At 42.4% G+C, this 19,578-nt stretch overlaps 1 protein-coding gene across 1 annotated transcript in view; it reads right to left on the bottom strand.

The window, feature by feature from the left end:
* Positions 1–19,578, bottom strand: part of LOC129838821 (nidogen-1-like) — a 53,614-nt gene that overhangs the window by 15,508 nt on the left and 18,528 nt on the right. Inside the window, exons 5-11 of the mRNA XM_055906037.1 lie at positions 17,043–17,183; positions 16,558–16,809; positions 14,354–14,554; positions 12,526–12,759; positions 5,673–5,810; positions 4,682–4,810; positions 4,190–4,333 (exon numbers count right to left, since the gene is read on the bottom strand). Coding sequence (XP_055762012.1) covers positions 4,190–4,333; positions 4,682–4,810; positions 5,673–5,810; positions 12,526–12,759; positions 14,354–14,554; positions 16,558–16,809; positions 17,043–17,183 — 1,239 coding nt within the window. The remainder of the gene's footprint in view (positions 1–4,189; positions 4,334–4,681; positions 4,811–5,672; positions 5,811–12,525; positions 12,760–14,353; positions 14,555–16,557; positions 16,810–17,042; positions 17,184–19,578) is intronic.

The raw sequence follows: 19,578 nt of genomic DNA, 5'->3' as shown, positions 1-19,578 counted from the left end.
AAGAGTCCATATTAACAAAGGAAATGGAAGGACGAACAGAACAGATAGATAGCAGTAAAACTTAACCATAGAAGCTCAGAATAAGTTAGAAGAAAAACAAAAAGTAATGGAGGAACTTGTTCAAGAAAGATCATGTGTAATATATTACAAAAAATAAAGCGAACTGGATGGAATATGGAGAAAAACGCACCAAATTATTTTTTATCTTCAACATGATGCCAAAAAGAATTTACTGAAACTTGTCACAAATGACAGTCACCCATGATTCACCAAACAATATTTTGAAAAAGGAAATGAAGTACATTAAGCATATTTTCGTTTCAGTCTCCTCCATCTCCACTAACCAAATGTAACTGTATGGATTTATGTTCTATTAATAATGTAAAATAAACAGTTGTACAGAAAGACTAATGTGAAGGCCAAATTACAGAGGAAGAACTTCTTGATGCAATTCAAGTGTTTAAGTCTGGGAAAACTCCAGGGCTGGATGGCATAACAGTGGAGGTACACCCCCAAAGAAATTATACACTCAGAGGACCGTTATTAGCCGGATTCAAAACTTCGAATTTTTCCATTTAAATTATTGTACAATATTCTTGAAACCAATAGAATGTTATATACAGTTGAAGTCGGAAGTTCACATACACTTAGGTTGGAGTCATTAAAACTAGTTTTTCAACCACTCCACAAATTTCTTGTTAACAAACTATAGTTTTGGCAAGTCAGTTAGGACATCTACTTTGTGCATGACACAAGTAATTACTCCAACAATTGTTTATAGACAGATTATTTCACTTATAATTCACGGTATCACAATTCCAGTGGGTCAGAGGTTTACATACACTAAGTTGACTGTGCCTTTAAACAGCCTGGACATTTCCAGAAAATTATGTCATGGCTTTAGAAGCTTCTGATAGGCTAATTGACATCATTTGAGTCAATTGGAGGTGTACCTGTGGATGTATTTCATGACCTACCTTCAAACTCAGTGCCTCTTTGCTAGACATCATGAGAAAATCAAAAGAAATCAGCCAAGTACTCAGAAAAAAAATTGTAGACCTCCACAAGTTTGGTTCATCCTTGGGAGCAATTTCCAAACGCCTGAAGGTACCACGTTCATCTGTACAAACAATAGTACACAAGTATAAACGCCATGGGACCACGTAACCGTCATACCGCTCAGGAATGAGACGCGTTCTGTCTCCTAGAAATGAACGTACTTTGGTGCAAAAAGTGCAAATCAATCCAAGAACAACAGCAAATTACCTTGTGAAGATGCTGGAGGAAACAGGTACAAAAGTCTCTATATCCACAGTGAAACGAGTCCTATATCAACATAACCTGAAAGGTCGCTCAGCAAGGAAGAAGCCACTGCTCCAAAACCACCAGAAAAAAGCCAGACTACGGTTTGCAACTGCACATGGGGACAAAGATCGTACTTTTTGGAGATATGTCCTCTGGTCTGATGAAGCAAAAATATAACTTTTGGCCATAATGACCATCATTATGTTTGAAGGAAAAAGGGGGAGGCTTGCAAGCCCGAAGAACACCATCCCAACCGTGAAGTACAGGGTTGTAACGGCTGTCTAATTCCTCCTCCTCGGATGAGGAGAAGGAGTAAGGGTCGGACCAAAACGCAGCGTTGTATGATAAAAAACTGATTTATTTAAATAAAGACGAAACACGAAGAACACTTGAATTGATTACAAAATAACAAACAACGTAGACTGACCTGAACATAAGAACTTACATAAACACCTTTGACAGCGATTACAGCCTCGAGTCTTCTTGGGTACGACGCTACAAGCTCGGCACACCTGTATTTGGGGAGTTTCTCCCATTCATCTCTGCAAATCCTCTCAAGCGCTCAAGGCTGGATGGGGAGTGTCGCTGCACAGCTATTTTCAGGTCTCTCCAAAGATGTTTGATCGGGTTCAAGTCCGGGCTCTGGCTGGGCCACTCAAGGACATTCAGAGACTTGTCCTGAAGCCACTCCTGCATTGTGTTAGCTGTGTGCTTAGGGCCGTTGTCCTGTTGGACGTTGAACATTCGCCACAGTTTGAGGTCCTGAGTGCTTGGAACAGGTTTTCACCAAGTATCTCTCTGTACTTGGCTCCGTTCATCTTTCCCTCGATCCTGACTAGTCTCCCAGTCCCTGACCCTGAAAAACATCCCCACAGCATGACGCTGCCACCACCAAGCTTCACCGTAGGGATGGTGCCAGGTGTCCTCCAGACGTGACGCTTGACATTCAGGCCAAATAGTTCAATCTTGGTTTCATCAGACCAGAGAATCTTGTTTCTGAGAGTCTTTAGGTGCCTTTTGGACAGCTCCAAGCAGGCTGTCTTTAACGGAGAAGTGGCTTCCATCTGGCCACTCTACCATAAATGCCTGATTAGTGGAGTGCTGCAGAGATGGTTGTCCTTCTGGAAGATTCTCCCATCTCCACAGAGGAATTCTGGAGCCCTGTCACCGTGACCATCGGGATCTTGGTCACCTCTCTGACCAAGGCCCTTCTCCCCTAATTGCTCAGTTTGGCCAGAGGGCCAGCTCTTGGAAGAGTCTTTGTGGTTCCAAACTTCTTCCATTTAAGAATGATGGAGGCCACTGTGTTCTTGGGGACCTTCAATACTGCAGAAATGTTGTTGGTACCCTTCCCCAGATCTGTGCCTCGACACAATCCTGTCTCGGAGCACTACGGACAATTCCTTCGACCTCCTGGCTTGGTTTTTGCTCTGACATGCACTAACAATTGTGGGACCTTACATAGACAGGTGTGTGCTTTTCCAAATCATGTGCAATCAATTTAATTTACCACAGGTGGACTCCAATCAAGTTGTAGAAACATCTCAAGGATGAAAACAGGGTAGACCTGAGCTTAATGCCAAGAATACCAAGAGCGTGCAAAGCTGTCATCAAGGCAATGTCTGTCACACCCTGATCTGTTTCATCTGTCTTTGTGATTTACTTTATACCCCTCCAGGTGTCACCCATCCTCCCCATTATCCCCTGTGTATTTATACCGGTGTTCTCGGTTCGTCTGTTGCCAGTTCGCCTTGTTTGTCAAGCCAACCAGAGTGTTTGTGTCAGCTCCTGCTTTTCTCCAGTTTCTCTTTTCTCGTCCTCCTGGTTTTTGACCCTTGCCTGTCCTGACCCTGTACCCACCCACCTGACCACTCTGCCTGCCCCTGCCCCTGCCCCTGCCCCTGCCTGCCGTCATGTACCTTTGCCCCACCTCTGGATTACCGACCTCTGCCTAACCTGACCCTGAGCCTGCCTGCCGTCCTGTACCTTTGCCCCTGTTGCTGTAATAAACATTGTTACTTCGACACGGTCTGCATCTGGGTCTTACCTTGATACCTGATAGGCAACGGGTCGATACTTTGGAGAATCTCAAATATAAAATCCTTTTTGATTTGTTTAACACTTTTTTTGTTACTACGTGATTCCATATGTGTTATTTCACAGTTTTGATGTCTTCACTATTATTCTACAATGTAGAAAATAGTAAAAATAAAGAAAAACCCTTGAACAATTAGGTGTTCAAACTTTTGACTTGTACTGTACATATATTTACTACAAAAAAAATGATGCAGACAATTACATTGATGGAAGCTACAATCTACCTGCAATATTAAAGCTGATCTACCCCTAATAACAAATAAAACATAAAAAAAGGTTAAGACCTGATGACAAATATTGTTCCCGTGAGTGAGTTCAGATCATTTTAGTCAAATGATATGGAATCATTTTATTAGTAAAATAAAGTGCTTCAACCTCAGAAAACAGGCTGCCACCAAGCACGCACACACACACACACACAGCACGCACGCATAACACACACACACACACACGTACAGCTAACCTTGTGGGGACACACAATTCAGTCCCATTCAAAATCCTGTTTTCCCTAACCCCTAACCCTAAACCTAAACCTAACCCGTACTCTAACTCTAACTCTAACCCTAACCGTAACCCAAAAACCTAACCCTAAAACTAACCCTAGCTCCTAACCCTAACACTAATTCTAACCTTAACCCTAAACCCCCTAGAAATAGGATTTGACCTTGTGAGGACCAACAAAATGTCCCCAGTTGGTCCAATTTTTCTTTCTGGGCTTCTTGTCCCCACAAGAATAGTTAAACATGCACCCTCAAACACACACACAACTGTTTAAGTGTCACCCTACCCTGGCAAGTATGACCATCACCCACGAATCCGGACAGACAGGAGCAAATATAGGCGGACGCCCCCGTGTAACTACAACGTGCCCGCTCTGGGACATCGCAGTTATTGGTACCCCTCTGGCAGTGGTCTATGGGACGGTCCACTTCTACAAGGGATAGGGGGGAAAGGGGGAGGCAGATTTTAGACTTGGTGGAGACAGAAATCCCCTGAATCCTTAGTTTGATGAAACTAAAACCATAAAAATGAGTAGCAAATGTGAGAAAGTTCTCAGTAGACGGTTTGATAGACTAATGAAAACAACAGATTAATAGACTGATATGGCATAGAAATTCTTAAATTGGAGCTGAAGATGAATGTAGACGCTATGAAAAAAATCTGTAAAAGGTTAGTGTAAAAAGCGTGTATTAGGTTGTGTGAACTACAACGGTTATTTTGGAGGCCATCCAAACAAAGACCAACACAGCTGCAAACACACTTTTTCAGCACTACATACCGACACAGGTCTTGCCATTGCTGGCGAACTGGAAACCGTCCACACACTCGCAGCGGAATGTTCCCGGTTGGTTGTTGCATATGGCGTGAGAACCACAGATCTCGGGTGTCTCTCTGCACTCGTCAATGTCTACAAAATGAGCACATTCAATTCAATTCAACTTAACTCAATTCAAAACAACTTTATTTGTCCCGAGGGCAATTCTGTTGCACTAGATTCATGTTGACTGCAAGTCATATCAAGAGCCGTAATAATAATGACATTATTTCATTGCATATTTGTAATAAATGATTTAATGTGATCATTTGTAGTTTATATGACAATATATTACATTACATTACAGTATATTAATAATATGAATTATTAGTGATGGGGCATTTCTGATGACATTGCTTGTTTTCCTATGCTAGTCTGTCTCAGTCCTGTAGTACTTGCTTATCTCTTTGTGCGGTCTTGCCCTTTACTGATGTAAAGCGTCTTTGAGTTCTTAGAAAGTGCAAAATAAGCTAAATATAATATCATGTCCACTACTATGAAGATGCCATCTTACTAATACTACCTATTTTATGAAGATCAGTCATGAAATGTAATGCACTCTTTTCAGCCCAATCTTCCCACAATCCTTAGTGGGGAAAATGCTAAATTGACCGAAGATCAATGTCTAGGGCAACTTCACTTTCAGTCCTATTGCAGCTAGTATTTACTCAAAAAATTGCTACAACTGGTATGCTTTGCTATTGAAATCATTTAAGGAAATTGGTCACCACTAAATGGTGCCAAGTAGTCTTCATTTCAAAGAATCCCCAAGAAACCGATACGTTTTTTTGATAATAACAATGTAATAAAGTTATTACCATGCATTCTTTAATGAATTACCAGGTAAATAGGTCAAATCAAGTATAACCCAAACTTCAATAGACTATTCCCCATGTCCCTTATGCATCAGCTGGTGTAAGTTTAAGCTGATATGTATAGTATGCAGGGCCCCTACCATAGCATTGACGTCCGTCCCCAGTGAAACCAGTGGAACACTCGCAGGTGAACTGGATGCCTTCTCCGGTTCTGCAGGCGGCATTGGTGTCGCAGCCGTGTCTGCCGGTGAAACATGGGTTCTGCTCTGGTGGGCCACCTGTCAATCAAAACAAACGTCCATTCTCTTGAGGGGCAGCAGTGGGTTCCGTGTTAGTGGGTGATGCCATCAATGCTTAGCTCAGGGTTCGTTCTGATGTTATAGCTAGAATTTAAGTGAAATAGTTGCAGTAAACATGGAATCGACCAATTGGTTGCAATTCACTTATAGGCTACATATAGTCCTTCAGTAAGGCTTTTGTGTGGCTGTTTTCAGATGATGGATTTTGTTAAACAAGGGATCAGGGGAGTTCTACTTTGGAGTTACTTCAGTCTTCGGATACTTCAGTCTGAAAAGCCACAGTATAGTACTACAACCTGAAATGAATAGATCCCTAGTAACCCTCACGTTAGTTATTGTTGGAAATGGCTTACGCTGTGGAATAGCTGGACAAGATGTTGTGACATCACACCCAGACACACACACACACAATGTCTCAGTTTTGTAGACACAGGCATGTAAGACACCTCGCCTGACTGTTAGACGTGCCGACCGCTTATCAGACGGTTGCTTATTGAGGGTGTGTGTGTGGGGGGGGGGGGGGGGGGGGCACGTTTGAAGTCCCTGCTCCTCCAGACCCCATTGCGTCTTCACAGGAAACTCGGCACAGATGTTCCACTTTTGCCAATAAAACTCCAGCTGAGTCAAGTTTGCTTACATAACCTACCCCCGGCCCCCTGATCGCCACCCCCGGCCATCCCCTATGTACCTTTACCACTCTCCCAGTGCCTTCCTCTTGCCCTCCCCTCTCTCCCCTTCTTCTTACACCTCCTACCTGCAGTAAATAACCTTGTGTGAACTGAAGCACGGCCCCTTGTTTACCTTATCCGCTAACCTTTACCGGGTCAAGGATTTGGGTGTCTTTGAAAGGCCAGCTGAGGAAATACAACACCCCTAGGTTTTTGGTTAACCTACGGATAATGTTACACCACAAATAATTGCTATTCATTTGCCTCGATATTCCATACTGTGCATAGTCAGGAATTCAAACGCTCTTGAAGCGAAATGTATGTAATACGATGGTCCATTGAGACAACAAACGAGTGGTAACAACATCCCCCCCAGATGTCTAAAGAAGAAACACGTATGAGTAGAGACAGGAGAATCTGTTGGGGAAAATGTATACTGTTACAATCGCAGGTCCTGATCCTAATCTCTTAGAACCAGCTGTCCTGTAAACACCAGCAAGAATCTCACAACATTAGGAACCACCGGTGTCTTTGGTTTTCCCGTTTGACGTCAATACGTTTCATAATAATATTGTGGTTCATAGACGCTACTGAATGCAAGTGCGAGTTTAAATGTAACCCTTTAGCTGCATATGTGGACTTTTTAGAGATCCATCACTCCACTCCGTTCCATAAATTGAACAGTCGTCATTATCATCAGATGGGCTTCACATATGTCCTTTTCCCCGTCTAGTGTGTTGAAATGAGCTAAACCGAACATTTGCCGTGTTACAATCTATCTGCCCATAAAGGGTTAGCTAATGTACAGTGCGTCCCCTTGATACGGAGTTCCGTCCGATTCTCTTATGGAGTTTCCTCCCGGTTCTCATGAACTTGTTTTGAATTTCCATTGTCATTCCCCACACACCACACTCACACACAGCAGCATCCACCAGTCACAACATAAGAATACACTTTCATAAACTTTGCTCTTCTCACTAACATCCGTAAGCTGACCAGAACACTAGGCTTTGCTTGCAATTGCTTTCTCTGAGCAGTCCTTGCTATCCTGATGCCAAGGGCACATCTTATCTTTAACTTGACTGCCAGATGTGCTCGGGAGGGAGATGCTACAGCTATTTAGGTCAGAGGCGTTGTGCTGTGATGTGCTGCTTAATTTTAGATTTTTTTTTACTACTTTTGCTTGCTTGAGTGATTTGAGATGGCAGGGAGTTCCATGCTATCATTGACATTCATGTTTTGGGGCTTTGGGGACTATGAAGATACCTTTAGTTGCATGCCTTGTGGCATATGAACAGTCTGTCAGAGCTGTATGCTAGTGGATTGAATAGATGGTTTGGAGTTTTTAACACCTTAATATTTGAAAGAAAATTGAGATGCGATGCAGACAATGTCTCCTGTACTTTGAGCCAGGAAAGGCCAACATGAATTTTGTTGACATTAGATCTCTTGGAACATTGCAGGGCAAGACGTGCTGTTCTGTTTTGAGCCAGCTTTGGCTTTATTATGTCTTTCTTTGCAGCACCTGACCATATTACTAGGAAGTAGTCAAGATATGATCCAACTACAGCCTGTATGACTTGTTCGGTCAGTTGTGGTGTTAAGAATGCTGAGCATCTCCTTACCTCAGCTCCCCATCTTGCCAACAATTGAATCAATATACCTCGACCATGACCATTTACAGTCTAAGGTGACACCAAGAAGTTTAGCTTCCTCAACTTGTTCTATAGTCACATTTTTCATAACCAGTTCCATCTTAGGTCTAGAGCTTAAAGGGATACTTTGGGATTTTGGCAACGAGGACCTTAATCTACTTCCCCAGAGACAGAGTTGCAGTGATTTCGCTAGCTGTGGCCGCTGATGTGTATAGGGTTGAATACTCATCATACATAGACACACAGGCTTTGTTTGAGGCTAGAAAACAGTAACGGGGCTTGCGGAATTTCACACTTTACATGTAGTACGTTAGCAAGGCTTCCATTGAAGAAATACCTCTGTGTTCTATTAGATAGATAGCTTTTAATCCATGATATGCGTGTAAAGCCATAACACATACATTTTTCCGCTAACAGATTATGGTCAATATCAAAGGCTGCACTGCAATCCAATCTGACAGTATAGCTCCCACTGTCTTCTTATTATCCATTTCTTTCAGTCATTTGTGTCATTGCAGTATGTGCAGAATGCCCTTCTCTATATGCATGCATAAAGTCTGTTGCTAATTTGTTCATGAAGAAATGACATTGTATCTGGTCAAACACAATTCTTTCCAAAAGTTTTCTAAAGCCAGGAGTAGACTTATTGATCTGCTGTTAGAACCAGAAAAGAGTGCTTTACCATTCATGGGTAGGGTAATGACTTTAGCTTCCCTGCAGGTCTGAGATTTTTCTTTTTCTCCAGATCATAATATCGAAGATATGAGAAATAGGAGCGGCAAACATATTCCGTTACTATCCTCAGGAGCTTTCCATCTAAGTTGTCAATAACAGGTGGTTTCTCCATTTTTTTCACCTCTTCCACACTTAAGTTCATGACATTTAAATGAACCTTGCTTTTCTTTCATAATTAGGTATTTTATGCATGAATATGATGGCTCACAGTTTGTTTTTGGAGTTTAATGCCTGAATTTGCCCACTTTGCCAATGAAGTAGTTGTTGAAATAATTGGCCACATCACAGGGTTTTGTGATGAATGAGCCATCTGATTCAATAAAAGACGGTGTTGAAAAAGTCTTTCTGCCCATAATTGAATCGAATGTTCTCCAAAGCTTTTTCCTATCATATTTTATATATTTTATCATAGTTTCATAATACAGTTTCTTCTTCTTTTTGTTTAGTGACATCATTTCTCGAGTTACAGTAGGTTTGCCAATCAGATGTGCAGCTAGACTCATTAGCCAATCAGATGTGCAGCTAGACTCATTAGCCAATCCACTCTTTCGTTCAGTTCCTCATTGATCCACGGCGTCTTAGCAGTTCTAACAGTCCGTTTCTTAATAGGTGCATGTTTATCAAAAAACTAGAAAAAGCAATTTCAGAAACGTACTGCAGCGTCTGGATGCTCCCCACTACACTCATTTGACCAATCAATCTTCTTTACATCTTCAGCATAGGAATCACTACAAAAATGTTGTATGATCTCTTAAACACTATTTTAGGCCCTGCCGTTGGAACCTTGGCTTTTCTAGATACAGCTATTATATTGTGGTCACTACATCCAATGGGTGTGGATGCACCTTTCGAACAAAGTTCTGCAGCATTACAAAAAAATATAATCAATACACGTGGATGATATACAGTAGTTCCTGTACTGTTTGTAAACACCCTGGTAGCTTGATTAATAACCTGAATGTCACGACTTCTGCCGAAGTTGTTTCCTCTCCTTGTTCGGCGGTCTTCTAGCCATCATCGACCCACTTTTCATTTTCCATTTGTTTTGTCTTGTCTTCACACACACCTGGTTTCAATCCCATCATTACATGTTGTGTGTTTAACCCTCTGTTCCCCCCCCATGTCCTTGTCCGGAATTGTTTATTGTAGTTCTTGTGCACGTTATGCTGGTGTGTAACGGGTTTTGTTTACCCATTGTATTATTGTTCTGTTTACGGTGGTTATATTTATTCAACTGTGCCATTGTAAATCAGTTTTTGCTCTCCTGCGCCTGACTTCTCTGCCACCAGTACGCACCCCCTACACTGAAGCAGATTACAGGCATTGGTTACAGTAAGCAGTTTCTTCTTGAGCGGGACAACTTGATGAAAACCTATATTTATAGGTCACCCGGAAAATAGACCTCTCTGTTAACATCATATACACTATCAAGCATTGCACATATATTACCCGGATAATGAATGTTAGCACTTGGTGGCCAATAGCAGCACCACAAAAGAAGGCTTTAGATGAGGCAGATGAACCTGAAGCCACAACACTGGAACAACCTTTGGCAAGGCATCATCTCTGAGCTTCACTGGAATTTGTCTCTGAACATACAGTGCATTCGGAAAGTATTCAGACCCCTTGACTTTTTCCACATTTTGTTTTACGTTACAGCCTTATTATAAAATATATTAAAATATATTTTTTTTTGCTTTATCCCTCATCAGTCTAAGCCACTCCTGCATTGTCTTGGCTGTGTGCTTAGGGTCATTGTCCTGTTGGAAGGTGAACATTCACCCCAGTCTGAGGTCCTGAGTGCTTGGAGCAGGTTTTCATCAAGGATCTCTCTTCTACAATCAAGGATCTCTCATCTCCACAAATCATATGCAATCTCAAGGATAATCAATGGAAACAGAATGCACCTGAGCTCAATTCTGAGTCTCATAGCAAAGGGTCTGAATACTTATGTAAGATATTTCTGTTTTTTTGTTTCAATACATTTAAACATTTCTAAAAACCTGTTTTCACCTTATCATTATTGGTTATTGTATGTTGATTGATGAGGGAAAAAATGTATTTTAATCTATTTTAGAATAACGCTGTAACGTAAGAAAATGTGAAAAGGGGGAAGGGGTCTGAATACTTTCTGAATGCACTGTATACAGAGACACCTCCCCCAGATTTATTCCTGTCTTTTTTTGGATGTTATATCCCTGTATTGCTACTGCTGTGTTGTCAAATTAATCTCAGTGATGGCTAACATACACTATATATACAAAAGTATGTGGACACACCTTCAAATTAGTTGATTCTGCTTTTTCAGAAAAACCAGACTTCAACGTGGCACCGTCAAAGGATACCACCTTTCCAACTAGTCAGTTTGTCAAATTCCTGCCCTGCTAGAGCTGCCCCGGTGAACTGTAAGTGCTGTTATTGTGAAGTGGAAACGTCTAGGATTAACAACGGCTCAGTCGTGAAGTGGTAGGCCACACAACCTCACAGAACGGGAGTGCTGAAGCGTGTACTGCTTAAAAATTGTCTGTCTTCAGTTGCAACACTCACTACCAAGTTCCAAACTGCCTCTGGAAGCAACGTCAGCACAATAACTGTTCGTCGGGAGCTTCATGAAATGGGTTTCCATGGCCGAGCAGCCGCACACAAGCCTAAGATCACCATGCGCAATGCCAAGCATCGGCTGGAGTGGTGTAAAGCTCGCCGCCATTGGACTCTGGAGCTATGGAAATGCGTTATCTGGAGTGATGAATCATGCTTCACCATCTGGCAGTCCGACAGACAAATCTGTGTCAGGAGAAGGAGAACGCTACCTGCCCGAATGGATAGTGCCAACTGTACATTTTGGTGGAGGAGGAATAATGGTCAGGGGCTGTATTTCATGGTTCGGGTTAGGCCCCTTAGTTCCAGTGAAGTGAAATATTAATGCTACCGCATACAATGGCCGAGGCAATTCTGTGCTTCCAACTTTGTGGCAACAGTTTGCGGAAGGCCCTTTCCTGTTTCAGCATGACAATGCCCTCTTGCACAAAGCGAGGTCCATACAGAAATGTTTTGTCGGTGTGGAAGAACTTGACTTGACACCTCAATCTTCTTATGATCTAGCTGCAGCTTTTCAGCGATCCTTTTTCTCACCTTCTCCTCAGACTCCGTCCAGGTCTTGTGTGGAGACTGGGATTCCATCCACAACAATGTTATTTTGCCTTGATTGGCCTTCTTGGTACTCCTGTTTGCCTGTCATTATTAACATCGATCATATGATCTTGTTGCAAATGCACACAGGGTTTCCACCACCGTTTAAATTTAAGCATCCGGTGTCTGTCTTACAACCACATCCAGCCAAACATAGAGGATAAGCCATTTGTAGCGGGAAAGTTAGCAGAAATATAGCAGAACAGAAGCACAACGTTAGCTGAAGATTATCAGTATTTACATGATAGGCTATACTACTGAGGATGGGCCCAATCCTGTTAGCAGAGGGTTAGCAGAATGTTAACAGAAGGTTAACACAACTAGCAGAACATTAGCGGAACATTAGAAGAATGTGAACACAACTAGCAGAACATAAGCACAAGGTTAGCATAACATTATAGGAGAACATGAACAAAGATTAGCTGTAACACAAGGGGTTCTACTCACTGTGGATGGAGCCGATCTTGTTGCTCATAGCGTAGCGGATCAGCTGGTTGTCCGAGTCGTACATGACGAAGATCTGGTCGACGCTGAGCTGCTGGGTAGGTTGCACGGCCCTGACCGCCTCGTCATTGGGACAGCTCTGGTAGGTGATGGTCTGACGCCAGTGGTAGGTCTTGGTCTGGACGCCGCCGTCCGGTAGGCTCACGGTGTAGTCGCGGTTGGAGGAGGAGGTGATCACTGAAGAGAATTTGAAGAAATGGAATGTTGCTACATTGAACATTCATATACAGTTGGTATCATAAGTATTCGCCCCCTTGGCTTTTGTTTCACATTGTGTCGCGTTACAAAGTGGGATTTGATTTTGATTGGATTTTGATTTGATTGAAATAGATTTCATTTAAATTTTTTGTCATTGATCTAGACAAAATAGTCCATAATGTCAAAGTGAAAAAAAAAAGTTAAAAAAAAAATCTCAAATGAATACAGTTGTTGCATAAGAATTCACCCCTTTTGTTCAGCCAGGCCTAAATTAATTGAGGAGTCAAATTTCGCTTAACAAATCACATTGTGTGAAATAATCCGGGTTGACATTAATATTTTATGACTACCCCTTCCTCTCTCCCCCATACATACAATATCTGTAAGGTCCCTCAGTCAAGTGTTGAATTTCAAGGACAGATTCAACTACAAAGAGCTTTTCCAAAGCCTTATAAAGAAGGGCAGTGATTGGTAGATTGGTAACAACAACAAGTCAGACAATGAGTATCTCTTTAAGCATGGTCTAGTAATAAGTATGCTGTGGATGATGTATTGAACCACCCAGACACATCAAACATACAGTTGTTCTTCTGAACTGAGCTGCAGGAGAGGAAGGAAACTGCTCAGTGATTTCACCATGAGGCCATTGGTAATGTTAAATGGCTGTGATTGGAGAAAACTGAGGATGGAGCAACAACATTGTAGTGACTCCACAATAATGACCTAAATTAAGAATAAAAATGTGCAGAATATATACAGAATAGTCCAAAACATGTATTCTGTATGCAACCAGGCAATAAACTACTACTGTAATAAAAGCACACAAAGGAATATACTTTTTGGCGTAAATGGAAAGTCTTAAGTTTGGGGCTAATCCAACACAACACATCACTGAGTAATTTCCTCCTTATTGTCAAGCATAGTGGTGGCTGCATCATGGTATGGGTATTCTTGAGGCAAAGACTGGGGAGTTTTCAGGATAAATAGAAACAGGATGGAGCTAATCACAGGCAAAATCCTAGAGGAAAACCTGGTTCATTCTGCTTTCCAAGAAACACTGGGAGAGGAATTCCCCTTTCAGCAGGACAACAACCTAAAACACAAGGCCAAAATACTGGAGTTGCTTTACCAAGTTACAGTTTTGACTTAAATCTCCTTGAAAATCTATGGCAACACTTGAATATGACACCTTGAAAGAGCTTGAATAATTTTTTTAAGAATTAATGGACAAATATTGCGCAATCCAGGTGTGCAGAGCTCTTAGAGAATTTACCCAAGAAGACTCACAGCTGTAATTGCTGCCAAAAGTGTTTCTAAGACTATGTGTCTCATGAAAAGAATAAGATAGGCTACTATCTGGTTGCACGTAAGAGCAATTTGACTAATAACAACATTGGGATTAATGCTGACCTTTCTTATGTGATTAGACGTATTACAATCTGTGGCAGTGTTGAGTTCCAGGATTGGGGTCAATTCCATTTAAATTCAGCAGATCAAAATAATTTTTGTGAATTGACTCAATTGAAATGGAAATCACTGCATTCCAAGTTATATTGGTGTGGTCGTGACTTACGGTTGCTGCCATACTGGTAGATCTCCTTGTAGGGGTCGATCTGGACAGTGGAGCCGCGTGGGACCTCAGGGAGACGGCCCTCCAGCTCGGTGCTCACTACCAGGTGGTCGTGCTCGTCGATGCCCTTGAACTCCTGCTTGATGGTCAGCCTCTCGTTGCCCGGTAAGAAGGTCACCTCGGCCTGCCTGGAGAACACGCCACCTGTGAGGGGGAGCGGGATGGTTGAGGGTGGTTGTGGGGTTGAAGGGTGTTTGTGTGCACGTGTGAGTGAGCAGAGATGGTGGTGGGAGAAGGAAAGAGAGAGATAACCAATGCTTATAGGTTCTCGTCAGCTCTTGAGCACAAATGTAGGATCATCTTGCCTTACCCAAAAGCTCAACCATTATGTGATGAAACCCAAAACCTAGCCGTACCGAAGATGAGCATTTAGGGGCAACTTCATTCTGCATCCCCACCCATACCCTTGAGTGTATCCCCCCACTTTTGGTTCTCCATGGAGCCAACAACATTACACATCAAAAGGGGAACATTTTGAAAGAAGTGAAGCCAGCTGGAAGCAATGAGCTGGAGCAACATTTTGAGGCCCGAAAAGCAGAAAAATGCACCCGAAAACGGGAACACAGAACAAATTCCCCATAATTTTACCCATCATCGTTCTACCAACAAATCATGGGATCCCGAGTGGCGCAGCGGTCTATGGCACTGCATCTCAGTGCAAGAGGCGTGTGTCACTGTAGTCCCTGTTTCAAATCCAAGCTGCATCACATCTGACCGTGATTTGGAGTCCCATAGGGTGGCACACAATTGGGCCATCGTCGTCCAGGTTTGGCGGGGGTAGGCCGTCATTGTAAATATGAATTTGTTCTTAACTGATTTGCCTAGTTAAATAAAGGTTACTTTTTTTTTTAAGTCCAAGTGGAAGACTAAAGTGGAATTCAACTTGTTGAGGAATGTATCAAAAAGAGGAAGTTAGTCCTAATCACTTGGCACAATTCACTCAAACTTCCACGTATACCACTCAAATGGCCAGTAGAGCATGTACTTTCCCTGAGCAAAGACGATTGGCAGTGTCCGAATAACCTTACATGCCTTCCAAATAGTAGGCAAAAAAAATAACATTTTATAGAACATATGTGAAATGTGGAAAATGTTGTATGCTTTAAATGCCAGGATGTCATACTCATTTCGGCTTTTAATCTAGTAGAATTCGCTACACACTAGTCAGGAGTAGAATCGTCTTTCGAGACCAACGTGTGTTTGACAATAGCTGATAATCAGCTGAGGGGACGTGCCGTACCAAAATGAACGAATGGCGGGAATCAACGCAATTGTGCATTAGATGACACATTCTCAGTATGGATGAGCCTAGTAAGGCTGATATTTGTTACTTATTGCATTCGTTTTTACTAAACAGTACATTCTTAACAGTATGTAGCACTGTTAGTACACAGTATGCAGTTTAGGTAAGTAGCATGTAAGCCAGATTTTGGACATATACAAAAAAATCTGTCATCCAAAGAGAGCAAATAAACCAAACTAATCAAAGTTAACTTGAATAAATGTTGACCTAAGCAGCAATCCCACAGCGGTCATTCACACCTGTCTTTGAAGGACATCTCATTAGACACTGCAAACAAAGTCCTAAGCCCCAGGTGCCTTTGCTACAATGGAAGGAGAAGCAAAACCAAATGCGACCCTATTCACATTAGAAAAGCCTAATGTATTCAAATCACCTGCTGCCTTTTTAATGACACTATGGCACTTTCTCAAATGTTTTTCCTTGATGATAGGGGTGTTAACCCCGGTGTCCTGGCTAAATTCCCAATCTGGCCCTCAAACCATCATGGTCACCTAATAATCCCCCGTTTACAATTGGCTCATTCATCCCCTTCCTCTCCCCTGTAACTATTCCCCAGGTCGTTGCTGCAAATGAGAACGTGTTCTCAGTCAACTTACCTGGTAAAATAACGGTAAAATAAATAAAAATAAAAATGATTTGTCGCCTCTTTCTCCAAACGCATTGAAGCAGAAGATCAGAGTGCCCTTCTCATGGGCTTTCTCCAGGGCAAGGAAGTCTTGAGAAAGACGCTATGAATCAAGGAAGCGAGGAATCACTTTTGTGATTCACCCAATGTCAGCTCTTACCTTAAAACAACTCTTAATGACACAACAATGTGCAAGATAATCGGCGAACCAGCTCTTACCAATGATGCTGAAGCCGTTCTCATAGCCAGGCTGCTCCAGAGCGAAGGCCCAGCCGATGACCCCTCCCAGGGAAGAGAGGGGCTGCAGGGAGGGTCCCAAGCCAGCCGGGATGGTGCTGATGGCCACGTAGGCACGCCCATCGTTGGCCACCACATATGAGTGCAGGTCATTGTTGGAAAACTCTAGTGGCGAGGGTGAGTTGCCCACGAACACCCGGCCGTTCACTTTGCCGTTCATCCGCTGGGGCTTACCTGCGTGTGGAATGTGAGGAAATTAACTTAATTTAATTCGATTTCAATTCATGTAACTTAAAATGTAACTGATGTGTGACTGTGTGTCAAGCATTCCGGTTTTCAATTTCTTTATAAAATATTGAATAATTCTAAAACTTTATTTCACATATTTCATTAACGAAGGTAGCAGGAGAGCCCTAACCCTTATTACACAAATACTGTATGTACTTTGGGTATGGGGTTATTCCTACCTTCAGCCACACAATCCTTGCCGTTGCCATAGAAACCAGGCCTACAGTGGCAGCAGTAGCCATTGGTGTAGTCCTTACAGTCAGCGAAGGACGAGCACTTCTGCCTGTTACTGGTGCACGTCTCAGAATTGTACGCAAACACTGCCGAAAAGAAGACAAACCCCATTCTTAGAAAAAAATAAAAAAATTGAAAAAAAGGTGCTGTCTAGAACCTAAAAGGGTTATCCGGCTGTCCCCATAGGAGAAACCTTTGAAGAACCCTACATGGAACCCAAAGGGTTCTACCTGGAACCAAAAAGAGTTCTACCTAGAATCAATAAGGATTCTCCTATGGGGACAGTCAAATAACCATTTTGGAACCCTTTTTTCTAAGATTGTAATTTCATCGGAGCCCTTGTTTGCTACAAAATACTTTAGCAGGCCGGTTAAACAAAGAAGCTTGGCTAAAAACAAAACAGCACAAAACAAAGCAGCATGCCTTGCCCTAACCGCACACACAGAACTAACATCAACAACAGATAGTCTATCATGGTTGAGGGTTGAGGAGAAATGTACTTCTTCTCTTCTAGTCTTTTTAAGAAACGCGTGTGTTGAAAATGCCTCACCAATTGCACAATCTACATACAAATCAATCTACACGCAATACCCCATAACAACAAAGCAAAAACTGTTTTTTAGAAATGTGTGCAAATTTATAAAAACTAAAAAACACAAATACCTTATTTACATAAGCATTCAGACCCTTTGCTATGAGACTAGAAATTGAGCTCAGGTGCATCCTGTTTCCATTGATCATCCTTGAGATGTTTCTAAAACTTGATTGGAATACACCTGTGGTAAATTCAGTTGATTGGATATGATTTGGAAAGGCACACACCTGTCCATATATATATTTTTTCACCTTTATTTAACCAGGTAGGCCAGCTGAGAACAAGTTCTCATTTACAACTGCGACCTGGCCAAGATAAAGCAAAGCAACAAACAACACGAAGTTACACATGGAATAAACAAACGTACAGTCAAATAACACAATAGAAAAGTCTATATACAGTGTGTGCAAATGTAGTAAGATTAGGGAGGTAAGGCAATAAATAGGCCATTGTAGCGAAATAATTACAATTTAGCAATTAAGCACTGGAGTGATAGATGTGCAGAAGATGAATGTGCAAGTAGAGATACTGGGGTGCAAAGGCCAAAAAATAAATAACAATATGGGGATGAGGTAGTTGGGTTGGCTATTTACAGATGGGCTGTGTACAGGTGCAATGATCGGTAAGCTGCTCTGACAGCTGATGCTTAAAGTTAGTGAGGGAGATATAAGACTCCAGCTTCAGTGATTTTTGCAATTCGTTCCAGTCATTGGCAGCAGAGAACTGTAAGGAAAGGTCGGCCAAAGGAGGAGTTGGCTTTGGGGATGACCAGTGAAATATACCTGCTGGAGCGCGTGATACGGGTGGGTGCTGCTATGGTGACCAGTGAGCTGAGATAAGGTGGGGTTTTACCTAGCAAAGACTTATAGATGACCTGGAGCCAGTGGGTTTGGCGATGAATATGAAGCGAAGGCCAGCCAACGAGAGCATACAGGTCGCAGTGGTGGGCAGTATATTGAGCTTTGGTGACGAAACGGATGGCACTGTGATAGACTACATCCAATTTGCTGCATAGACTGTTGGAGGCTATTTTGTAAATGACATCGCCGAAGTCAAGGATCGGTAGGATAGTCAGTTTTACGAGGGTATGTTTGGCAGCATGAGTGAAGGATGCTTTGTTGCGAAATAGGAAGCCAATTCAAGATTTCATTTTGGATTGGAGATGCTTAATGTGAGTCTGGAACGAGAGTTTACAATCTAACCAGACACCTAGGTATTTATAGTTGTCCACATATTCTAAGTCAGAACCGTCCAGAGTAGTGATGCTAGACGGGCGGGCGGGTGCAGGCAGCGATCGGTTGAAGAGCATGCATTTAGTTTTACTTGCATTTAAGAGCAGTTGGAGGCCACAGAAGTGGAGTGTTGTAGGGCCAGAAGTATACAGAATGGTGTCGTCTGCATAGAGGTGGATCAGAGAATCACCAGCAGCAAGAGCGACATCATTGATGTATACAGAGAAAAGAGTCGGCCCGAGAATTGGACCCTGTGGCACCCCCATAGAGACTGCCAGAGGTCCAGACAACAGGCCCTCCGATTTGACACACCGAACTCTATATGAGAAGTAGTTAGTGAACCAGGCGAGGCAGTCAATTGAGAAACCAAGGCTGTTGACTCTGCCGATAAGAATGTGGTGACTGACAGAGTCGAAAGCCTTGGCCAGGTCGATGAAGACGGCTGCACAGTATTGTCTCTTATCGATGGCGGTTATGATATTGTTTAGGACCTTGAGTGTGGCTGAGGTGCACCCATGACCAGCTCGGAAACCAGATTGCATCGTGGAGAAGGTACGGTCGGATTCGAAATGGTCAGTGATCTGTTTGTAAACTTGGCCTTCGAAGAGTTTACAAAGGCAGGGTAGGATAGATATAGGTCTGTAACAGTTTGGG

Source organism: Salvelinus fontinalis, chromosome 3, assembly GCF_029448725.1.
Source record: "Salvelinus fontinalis isolate EN_2023a chromosome 3, ASM2944872v1, whole genome shotgun sequence".
NCBI classification, from domain to species: domain Eukaryota; kingdom Metazoa; phylum Chordata; class Actinopteri; order Salmoniformes; family Salmonidae; genus Salvelinus; species Salvelinus fontinalis.
This window is presented reverse-complemented; position numbering and strand designations above follow the sequence as displayed.